General features: G+C 49.8%; 1 protein-coding gene across 1 annotated transcript; it reads left to right on the top strand.

The window, feature by feature from the left end:
• Window positions 1-478: 478 nt before the first annotated feature.
• LOC119440044 (uncharacterized) lies at window positions 479-3,787 on the top strand. Its single transcript, XM_037704988.1, has 3 exons — window positions 479-669; window positions 2,487-2,572; window positions 3,594-3,787. The coding sequence occupies exons 1-3, from the start codon at window positions 479-481 to the stop codon at window positions 3,785-3,787; spliced, it is 471 nt and encodes a 156-aa protein (XP_037560916.1).
• The last annotated feature ends 8,291 nt before the right edge of the window (window positions 3,788-12,078 follow it).

The following is a 12,078-nucleotide window of genomic DNA, read 5'->3' as shown; positions in this document are numbered from 1 at the left end:
GCAGTGGTGTCCTCAACTTAGCCAGGCGCCGCACACGGTAGCGCAGTCGTGTGCCGGCAGCGGTTCCAGCAGCAGCAACCGTGCCACCTCTGCCTCGGCTCGCCTCGGCGACCGTACCGCGGCAACGACAAGCGAGTCGACCGTCACGACCGAAACCGTGAGATGGTTTTTTCGGAACTCTTGACCCGCCGAACGGTGGTGTAGGACTGAGCGTCACGTACATCGGTGTGCGCGTGAAAATCCGCTGTGACATTGTTTTGTTTTCTTTTCCTTTCCTTGCCCATCGTGTGCTTGAAAGAAAAACATTTTTTTTTGCCTACTAGCGTTTCTTGTGCGTTTTTCTCGTCTCAAGACACACAAACAAGTGACGAACGTCCATAATCATCACAGAGATAGCACAACATGTTACATTAGATGTGATCTTTACATTCAACGCCCTGTTTAAGTGCGCACCATATGTCGCGTTGTAGGAGAAGTCATGTTGCCCCTCAAGAATCGACTATCGGCCAGGGCCATCAACGCCGTGCTCCTGGTGATGTGCCTGTCCCTGGGCCTGGTCATCATCACCGGGTTCTCGTGCCGCAGCTTCCGGTACGAGGTGCGGATCTCCGAGACGAAGGATTCCCCGCTGATAGCCTTTGGGCTGTTGAGCGTCTCGTCGCACAGAGAGTGAGTGGGCAATGCTAATCCTCAACTGTCTTGGCGAACGACGTTTCACTCATTTTTTTATGCGAGACTATTAGGAGTGTCAAAGAGGTGAAAAGTGTGTGCGTGGTGTGGGAAACCTGTCACGGGGTAGTGGTGTACATATAAAAAATCAAAACCCCTTTCTTAAATAAAGATGGTTGAACGCGAAACTTTCGCCCATGCAAACGGAATCAATGTCCAAAGCCAACGACCACGCAACGAACCCAAGAAATACTGAGCGATCCGATGCGATGCATATCTGATTTGACTGCTTGTTTAGGATTGTATATTTTGAACGTTGAAGTTGAATGAAGACACTTTCGTTAGGTTGCACAGCCTTTACTTTAGACCATGTAGCTGTCGATTACACGCAGGCACTCACACTTTCACGGACTGCATGCCGTTGCCGATACACGGGATCGGCCTTACGGGCACGATCGCGCTCGCGCTTACGTTCGCGTACGGCAGCCTCTTCTTCTGCCGTGCGCTGCACCTGCGGCCTACCCATGGTGACGGCCGGGAATACATTTGCATGCGTAGATTGTTCTATTGTGTGCGCAGATGCGCATATATATATATATATATATATATATATAGTTCTATTGTGTAAGTTGGCTTTCCTGCAGTGCGTTTTCGGCGCTCACGAACGAATCTGTGAGACATAGAAAGCTTCGCTTGCAATGCAATGTGGTGAACGCGGTTCAAATCATGGATCCCGGACCTCAAAGAAGTGCGACATAATGCTAACTCATTCCTCTTGCATTTACAGCAAGTTCGCCCCTGACTTTGTTGTCCTTAATTGAAATGAGCGTATTGAAGGATTGTAAGTAAGCGTAGACCGATGACGGCCACTCTTATCGCTTAGGGATACAGAATGCACGTATAGTTACATCTAGGTTGTTTCTATTTGATTTTAACGTTGCAATCGCATTCGGTAAACGCAGCTCACAAGAGTGTCCACGTGTCTGCGAAAATACATTATCTTAAGTTGTGGGCCTGTAACGGCAAGCTGTGATAATTTCATTATTGTATGTCTGTCTGTGTAATCACCTGCATTGAGCAGCAATTCCGGAGAAATCTTGAACATGATGTAAGAGAAAGCTATACATTCCTTCGCTCCCCGCCCCCGCTGCATAAGAATTACAACCTTCTACGAAATCTTCAAGCAGAAGTGAAAGTAATCGTAGCAGCCATTATTATAAGTGATTTTTTAAATGAAAACAAAATCTCTTATGACACATAGTGCATTTCCGTAGCATCAGATAGATTAGTCGGAGGCTTACATTACTTTCACGGCAAATCGTAGTCTGGTAGTAGCCAATTAACAAAGTCTCACTAACATTTTGATCACACAATTTAATGCACACGTCTCGATAGCTCAATTGCAACGTAGCAAAAATAGTCACGTCCATTTCGAAAAACCTGTGTGCTCGGCCTTAGTGTCTGGAAATACATTCTCAAAACCTGGGATGAAATGTATAAATGCTCGAGTTAACACTTATCAGAACTGCAATTTTTCCACAGTGCTGATCAATCTGAACTGGAACGGTTGCGGAAGTGGCGGGAACTTAAATTAGTGGCTATGAAGTCAGTGACGTCAACGTGGCGTCACGGGCGCTGCGGGGTCTTGGCACGAAATCCGAAAAATGTTGCACCGTCATTTCCGGTTGCATTAAGCCGTATGTTTCGCCACAGAAACCTACAAAGTTTAGAAGGATTATTTTATGTGTCTAGACTGACTTTATAATCGTTTTTTATTGGTGGATATTGTCTTATACAGAGTTGCCTTTACATTTCAGTTCGACGGAAGCGCCCCCTGTACCGAGAACCCAGGCAAACCCATCCTCCGCAGCCGCGAAGACTTTCGACCCTACAATGTTGATTGGTGAGGATGTTTTACGCTTCTCGAGTTTTGATTCTTTTCGACATATGGCTTTGTTCTAATTGTGCACTACGCGTTCGAAAGCTGCCCAGGCGTTGCACCAGGTGTTGCACCGTTGAGATCAATGTAGCGTCCTAGACTACGTTCGAGCCCTTTCTGCTTGTGCTTCGACGGCGTGGCGCTCGCTATGCATGTTGGCAGCATCCATACGGTTGCGCCTAACCCGCGTTCCCGAGATGAAACGTCACTGTAACTTTATTCTTCTCTGCGTCCTTGTACTGGTTCCGCTACACTGAAATAACCTTAAAGATGACGTAACAACAAGGGCAAATTTGAACACTGATCGACTTTATATGCGAGCCTCAGATAGATAATTGTACGAGTTGGTATGCATCCAAGGCTGCAACAGCGAGACTAAATAAATGCACTAAATACGTGGACAGAATACAAGAATGGAGTGCAAGGAAACATAGTCCTAGTCATTTTATTTTGTTGTGCTGCCGTATCCATGCATGTATTATAAGCTTAAAGCACTAAATATTCGTATTTTTTTCAAAGCGTAGACATGTGTCTCTACGGTCAAAGACAGTATGCTCGCATAAAGGTATAGTCTCAGCTAAGTAATCGGCGTGGACCGGTTTTCATATATTTCGTTTCTTAAAGAGAACAGTCGTGCAGCGTAAGAAGATTTCCAGCTCGTTTTTCGTGACCAGTGCCCCTCGGTGCCCTAGGTTATGACTTCGGCATAACGCTACATACCGTTTTGATATGTCAGTTGTCATTTGCCTGCCTTAAACCACTTGAGATTTACGTTGACCGCATACACATTACCACTCACGAGAGACTGGTAGGCTTGTATAGCGCAATCTGGTAGGCTGACATGAAATAAAGCCTAAAAATGTATAAAAACAACCAGCTCTATATTACTTCCTGGTGTGAAGGCGTCGGAAGTAGCGTAACCGCGTATCTACATGCTGTGTTTCAAGCGTGTTCGAAACACTACAGCAATGCTCACTCCCAACAGGCAATGATGATGTACACGTCGAGCGACTTGCCAGGTTGGAGGCCACGATCGCAGGGATGCGCGACTTCTTGGTGCGTCATCTGTCGTCATCCCCCGGTCGTGGAAACGACAACCGAGCAGCTGCGACTCTCATCAAGGCACGGGAGTACCTCAGGTGTGCTTGGACGCGGGCATTTTCCCACTACACGCTCTAAACATTTTTACACCTTTATGGGCGTATAAAGGGTGTTCGGTTGTTGCATGGCCAACACCCTCACGTTTAAGGGGTAATACCAACCTGTTGGTGGAAACCAATGTTGGCATCTAGTTTGCCGACTTTTTATACCTAGTAAAAATGATGACAGCTGTGACAGGGCAACATAAAAAGTGCATTAAATGAAGTTTTGTATCAATCCCTGTGAAATTCTCCTGTCGGATATTTCTGTGTGCCCAAGGCTGTCGGGATGATTACAGAGTTTTCAGCTACGTCTTTTGTCATCGCACGTCTAGTTAGAGCTGCGTTGTCGTCCTCTGTGAATTTTTCCAAGACCCTTGCGATAAGGGTGTTATCCGTGTGACAAGTAAACACCCTTAAGGGTGTAAACATTTTTACAGTGCTATAGTGACGCACGTGCTCGTGATTTCTTCTTTTTGGTGTACACAATTAAGGGGAACTTTGCCCCAAGTTGAACTTGCAGTTCTCTTGGGCATGCCAGTTAAAGCTTTTAGTAAATTAACAAATTGCTCCGCAGAACCGGACGCGCACCCACCGCACAAGGTCTTGGCCAAGCGGAAATTTCTGTGGGCAACTGAGACAGGAGTAACTGGTATAGCTGTCGAAAGCCGGGTGACTGGGGTATTATGGGATATCAATCTGGGACATCGGCAGGGCGCGATAAAAGTCACAATAAGACATATAGCGTCATCAACAGATCTCCGAAAGTGATATATCTTCCATGATCCCGTTATCGCTCGGCTTACGTTTAAAACGTGGTCTGCAGCGTGCATAGTATGCCTCAAAATGATGATTCTGGTCAGGTTGCGCTAGCGTTCACCAGCCAACTCTCCCGAATTTCGCATTGATTGCGAACTCGCGCTCTTCTACCATTTTAAGAATGGTGCGCCGAGTTTTACAAAAATAAATTGTGTTCGTGCAACCGTTCTCAATGTGTTCAAGGATGGGGCGGCTCAAGAGTCCGAAAGAAAAAAAAAACGCCTAAAGAAATAGTGAAAGTGCCAGTTAAATTTTTTTCGAGCAAGCTTATCTGTGTCTTTCTGGCCCTAATATGGCAACGCTAGGGGAAATTAACCACGGGGATCTTGCTTCGAGCACGTTTATTTACGCAAGTTACCGAAGGTAGAAAATCAGCAGCAGCAAAGTCGGTGAGAAAGTCAAGACAACAATAAAAAAACAAGGCGTTAACTTCTTTTTTTTTTTTGCAGTCGTTGCTGTTATTTCTTTGCTGTTACTTGTGTGCTACGTCTAAAGGTCATTGACCCAAGTGAAGTACATGTGTGCCACATAAGCTGTGTGCTCAAAGCAAACGTTTAACACAATGCGTGCCATTCCCCGACGAAATAAGCGCACGATGGTAACATGCCTTGACCGGGACTCTGCTGATCCGCAGTCTCACTAGGTCCAATCTGTCTACAAACAAAGGTGCAGATTGCTCTAATTATCAGTGTTACTCTGAACATGGTCGAATCCTGTCGCAGTGAGAAATTCTGTAATCACGGCATTTTGAGAAATTGATAGACGCTGTTGCAGCCCCCTGATTAAATCAGAGCGGTCAATATGGGTAATTTGTCATTATGGTTGAATATGAGAATGTCCAGAATGACACCCTATGTGTCCAATAATTTACAATATTAAACAAGTATACTAACATGACTTTCGCGTCATTTCATTTTATGGGTTAAGCGAAGCAACTTGACCTCGATACCCCGGAAAAATTACACGCAAGCCTGGAAAGACCCCACCCGATTTATTACAACAGAATTTCTATGCGCAATTTTGGTTACGTTTCGCACTTCTCCTTTCCCTACGAAATTGAGTCAGTGACGTTTACTTCCTAAGTACGCCGCCGCAGATGCTATAGCCGGTCCATGTCCAACGGCGCAAGCCGCATTATGACCCGCTCACCTCGCCGTCGCGTCGCCTCAAGTTGCCAGAATGGCCACTCTTCGGTCAAGGGCTGTTGTACTGTTGTAAGGAAGAAGACCAGCGCCCCTCCCAGAGGCTCGCTTCGCCTACGGGTGGCCTCTAGTAGACATTCGATCTCGGGGTCAGCGCAACGAGTTGGCAAATCTTAGTTCACCGGTGCGCCTCCGCCAATAAACATATTCGCAATATACATAAATATACCTGGAGTAGGCTCCCGTCATGACGAACACGGTTAAACTGAATATTTCAGTACGTGTACATGTTTGGTTGATAGCAAAAATAAATTTACGAGCAACCAACCCCGGTTGCTATCCAATAATGCGTTTAGCATGCTTTGGGAGGTGGGTATTTGTAGCACTATGTGCAACGCTCCCGTCACCACCGTGTCTTAACCAAAAGCGGGAGCCAACTTGTACTAGTGACGCCACTTCCTCAAGGACCATTTCGCAACAGCGTCCAGCGTTCGTGACCGCCTGTGGTCACGACCAGAGGAGCAGCGTCTGAACCACGGCGTAAGAAATATGCTTTCTCACGCCGTGGTCTGAACTGAGAATGCCTACGTCCTGGTCCAGACGCGCAGCGTTTCAGTGAGAGCATCTCAATACGTTAGCTGTTACGAAGGAAAAATGCGACCATGCTCCCCTAACCACATTCTGGTACAAACCGTGTGGTTTTTGCCGCTAGTGTGTTAGACTGCACTACGTTCGGAATCAGTCGGCGAAAATGGTTGGACAGTCGCACGAAAACGCGGTTAGTTCCGAAACAATCCTAGACGCATAAAAAAATTTCGCTTGATGCTAACTGGAAATTCGGTTAAGCTTGAACTTCGGCAGCCGCCCGCTAACGCATGCTTCCCGGTGGAGTATTATACATGCTTTTGTGCTCTGCCACCTTTCATACTCGGCAGCCATGCATAATTGGCATGTTGCAGAGAGGAACAAGTTAAATTCCCTCATCAGAAAGGTCTTCAAGCTTGCCCTCGGCTTACCTGTGAGCACTCACACCGAATACCTGTTAAAGCTCGGAGTGCACAACACGCTCGAAGAAATAATAGAGGCGCAAGAGCGTTCACAGCTGCTCAGGCTATCCGGCACCCCGGCGGGCCGCAAGATACTCGATGAGATGGACCTCTACCCTGTCGACCATTGCCCCGACGCCGTGCGCATTCCCAGCGACATCAGATCTCAACTACACATCGCGCCCATTCCCCGCAATATGCACCTCGCACACAACGTCGGCAGACGTCGGGCCAGGGGTAGATCTCTACTCGAACATGTACGTAACAACCACATTGAGGCAAGCTTCGTGGATGCCGCGGCCTATGTCCAACAAGAGGCGTTCGCCGTCTCCATCGTCGACCCTAATTCCAAGATCACTTGCTGCGCTACAGTACGCACTTCGAAGTCATTTGTAGCCGAACAGGTTGCAATCGCGCTGGCTGTGCTCGATGGTCGCAGAGAGGTAATATATAGCGATTCTAAGGCGGCCATTAAGGCCTACCAATCCGGGATGGTCTCCCCTCAGGCCCTTCGCATTCTCCAAAGCTTGAAAAGTATCTCTCCGCATTCTCTCATTTGGTTTCCCGCTCACTTGGGGTCGATTGAGGGCTCTCCCTCTAACCCTAACGAGAGCGCGCACGAGGCCGTGCGAGGACTCACTGACCGCGCCGCCTCCGCAGTCCCCCTACCCCGCGGGGAACCATTGATGACGTATAATGAAATCACTAAGCATTATCATCTGTCAAGACGGGTATTCCCCCTCCCGCACCCTGCCTTATGCAGGGCGCGGGCGGTGACCCTTCGACTTTTACAAGCTCGTGCGTATCCTAACCTTGCGGTTCTTCACGCTATATACCCTGAAAGGTATCCCAGTGCGGACTGCCCTGCCTGTGGACTAACGGCAACATTTAACCATGTGTTGTGGGAGTGTGAAGCCATCGGCTCCGCCTTCAGCGAGGATAGGTGGGCTGCGCTTTTGGGCAGCTCCGAACTCAACGACCAAACCCTGGCCGTCCAGAGTGCCCGCGATCGGGCCGTCAAGCTCGGCTTGCCGGTCCCTACGTGGGACTAGCCGGGTGGCGCGGGGTGTCCCCTGCGTCTTCTCTGGACCTCAATAAAGTTATTTCACTCACTCACTCACTCCCGGTGGAGTTAGGGCCCTACTGTATGTTTTACTTTATTCTTTGAGATTTGTCATCTCGCTCTTCCTTTCCTCCTTCCTCCCCTCCTTCCTATCTTTCCTTCTATGTTTAGCTCGTCCTTTCCGAAAAATAGGCAGGCGTTGTGCCCCTTCTGGTGGAAGTTTCCAGCCTTGCTTCTCGCTTTCTCTTGCCTGTGTATGTTTACAAATAATAATAATAATAATAATAATAACAATAATAATAATAATAATAATAATAATAATAATAATAATAATAATAATAATAATAATAATAATAATAATAATAATAATAATAATAATAATGTAATGACGAAGTTAGCACAAGCGTCGCTGTGGTCGCATGGCTGCTGAAGTGAGGAAGAGAAGGACGAACAGATCGGTGTCGCTGGTTTTGCCTCGCGCTGGCGTTTGGCTGGAACTGCTCGGGTGCTCTTTGAGCTGGACCGAACGCCAATAAACCCCATATCATTTGGTGGAAGTGCTGGGTATACTAACTATCCTACCAACTCGCCCTGGAACTCCGCAGCCGCACTCTGCCCTCCGCTACCCCCACGACCATGCCAGACGACGCCGGTGAGCGACCCACTTCGTCAACTGTGCAAGTCACCTGTGGTGCCGTTCGTGAACGAGACCCGGCTGTGTTCAGTGGCACCGCTGATACCGACGTCGACGACTGGCTTTCGTCGTACGAACGGGTGAGCAACAACAACAAATGGGACGATCGGACAAAGCTCACCAAGGTTATTTTTTATCTTGCGGGTGTCGCCCACCTCTGGTTCCGCAACCATGAAGCAACCATTGCGACATGGAATGACTTTAAGACTGCATTCGCGGAAGTATTTGGCCGTCCTGCGGTGCGAAAGCTTCGCGCTGAACAGCGCCTTCGCCACCGAGCGCAACAGCCGGGCGAGACTTTCACTAGTTACATCGAGGACGTCATAGATCTCTGCAACCGCGATGAGCCGAACGATGACTGAGGAATATGAGATTAAAGAAATCCTCAAGGGCATTGAAGACGATGCTTTTCAGATGCTCATGGCCAAGAATCCTACCACCGTTGCAGCCGTAGTCACATATTGCCAAAGCTTCGATGAATTACGCCGGCAACGAGCGCTCGCCCGCCAAACTGTTCCTCAAGTGGCCTCCCTTTCCAGTTTGGTGACTGCTCACGGACAGGCTGATGACGGGTCTCTCCTGCCTCAGATCAAAGCCTTCATTCGTGAAGAGGTGGCCCGCCAGCTCTCGCTGCTCCCTCTCACCCAGGAGCCTGTCCAACCTTTGTCCTCGGCCGTGCAGCAGGCCATCCGCGAGCAGGTTGCAGAGGCCCTTCCACCAGTCCAACAGATTGCTGCACCAGCTCAGATTGCTGCACCTTTGACGTACGCTGAAGTCGTGTCGCCTCCTAGACCAACGACGCTCCCCTACTCGGCGCCGCCACCGCGCCCAGCGCTTCTCCCTGTCCCTCAAATGCCCCCTCAGTACTTCCGGCCACAAGATCCCTGGCGCACGCGGGACAATCGGCCGATATGCTTCTCGTGCGGTATCGCAGGACATGTGGCGCGCTTTTGTCGCCGTCGCCTGCCGCGTCAGGACGTCGTCGTTGAGCCACAGGTACCTGCATCCCACCAGCATGCTGATTCGAACCCATCGCCGAACTTCTGGACCGGTCGTCAGAACTTCAGCCCCCGTCGTTCACCATCACCGCGTCGCCGTTCGATATCGCCGATGCGTCGTCGCCCGCCTTCCCACGAGGGAAACTAAATGCTGCAGCTTCGGAGGCAAGAGCTGCACGCTTGTCGAAATGCCCAAGACCTCCGCTATCGCCGCAAAACATTATAGAAATACAGGTTGAAGGAGCCGCTACATTCGCACTCATCGACACGGGCGCTGCGGTTTCCGTCATACGTGAGACTCTTTGCCGTAAGATTAGGAAGGTCACCACATCACTTGCTGGCCTTGTACTTCGTACTGCCACCACGGAGCCCATCGAACCTTCAGCCGCATGCACCGCTAGGATCGTTATTCAGGACGTAGTTTACACAATTGAGTTCCTTGTTCTGCCTTCCTGCTCCCATGATGTCATCCTGGGATGGGACTTTATGTCGCGCCACCGTGCCGTCATTGACTGTGCCCGTGCCGAAGTTGCTCTGTCTGTCGTTAACACCACTCTGCCTGCCGCCTCTCCCGCCCCCTTAAAGATTATTGTCGCCGCCGATACTGATCTGCCACCAAGCACTTCAACACCAGTCGCTTTGTTGTGTCCATCGGCGCCCGACGCCTCGGTACTGTTCACGCCTTCATCTGTTTTTCTTCACCGCAAATCTCTACCACTTCCATTCGCCGTTCTTGACGTAGCCGCTGGTACAACAATTATGCTAGTGGACAACCCGTTCCAATACCCGCTGACTCTGCTTCGCGACGAGTGCCTCGGCTGTGTCGAACCTATTGACATGTCGGAGTGTTTGGACGTGCCTGGCTCCTCTTCTGGCCTTTCGCTCGACGCCATGACACCATTTCCGAAAAGCTCCCGATTGGCTACCGAAGTCTTTGATTCATGCGTTGACGCCAACCTTTCCCTCGAGCACCGCGAGCAACTCCTGTCTCTCCTAGATACTTTCCGTTCTTCGTTCGACTGTACGGAACACGCCTTGGGTCGTACGAACAGTGTTTCCCACCACATCGACACCGGGTCCCACTCTCCCCTCAGACAACGCCCCTATCGCGTTTCAGCGGCGGAGCGTCGTATAATCAGCGACCAAGTGAATGACATGCTCGAGCGTGGCGTCGTTCAACCATCCCAGAGTCCGTGGTCTTCTCCAGTTGTGCTAGTGCGAAAAAAAGATGGTTCTATTCAGTTTCTGTGTCGATTACCGCCGCCTAAACAACGTCACACGGAAGGACGTCTACCCTTTACCCCGCATGACGATGCACTCGATTGTTTACAAGGCGCTGAGTACTTCTCGTCATTGGACCTACGATCTGGCTACTGGCAGGTTCCCATGGCCGAATGCGATCGACCGAAGACAGCGTTTGTCACCCCTGATGGGCTATATGAATTTACCGTCATGCCATTCGGGCTCTGTAATGCGCCCGCAACTTTCGAGCGCATGATGGACAACATACTTCGTGGTCTCAAATGGAACATTTGCCTATGCTACCTGGATGACATCGTCGTGTTTTCTTCAGACTTCTCGACGCACCTCTCACGTCTCCACCAAGTTTTGACATGTCTTAAGAACGCTGGTCTTCAGCTGAATATCAAAAAGTGTCGCTTTGCAGCTCGCACCTTGACTATCTTGGGCCACGTTGTGTCCAAAGACGGCGTCCTCCCTGATCCTGCGAAACTTCGAGCTGCAGAATTAAGCGGGTCTTTCCTCCTTTACAATCACCATATATATAGAGCAAACGCGACTTCTTCAGTCGTCCGAAAGGCCGTGGGGGGACAGGAGGGAGGGATGGGAGGCGGCGTTTAGCTGCGGCAATAATGCGTATTTATACAAAAAAATTGTCGCACTTTCACCTGAACGGCGAAGCATCAATTGTGATAGCAAATTAGTAGACAGCTAAACGGAGTAATTATAGTCGTATTATCAGCTGTATAAACTTGGACATGCAGGAGCATTAGCAACGCGCAGAACTGTTGTCGACGCCGTCGGTGTTTTGCCCGCGTTGAACGAATGCGCGCGGCGTTGGTGACTGTTGGCGGTGCTTGCCTCTTGGGGCGGCTGGGAGGTTTTCGACGAGATCAGAACGGGACACTCGTCAAGGAGCGTTGGAAGTCTTTACCACCTTCTCACCTCGCAACGTTTTATTGCGATAGCAATTATATGGACACTCAAAAGCAGATTTCTGCCGTCGGCGTCGCCGTCGCCGTCGCCGTGAGGTTCCGAATGACGTCATTTGGAGAAGAAATCGTCGCCGCGCGCCGAACGCTGTATGTGCGAGTGAAAGGGCGCGAGGGGCGCGTCTTTCACGGGGAGTGAAGCCACGGCGGAGAACAAACGCGCGTTCTGCGCCGTGCTCGCTTAAGGGCTGCAGAAGTAGGCGTCTCTGTTCTCCTTTACAATCACCATGTATGTAGAGCAAACGCGCCTTCTTCCGACGCGCGAGAGGCCGTGGGGGAGGGGGAGGGAAGGGAGGCAACGTTTAGCTGCGGCACGCAGTGCCTATTTATGTCAGAGG

This window comes from Dermacentor silvarum, chromosome 2 (genome assembly GCF_013339745.2).
Source record: "Dermacentor silvarum isolate Dsil-2018 chromosome 2, BIME_Dsil_1.4, whole genome shotgun sequence".
Taxonomy (NCBI): Eukaryota; Metazoa; Arthropoda; class Arachnida; order Ixodida; family Ixodidae; genus Dermacentor; species Dermacentor silvarum.
Note: the sequence above shows the minus strand (reverse complement) of the source record. Positions and strands in the feature narration are given on the sequence as shown.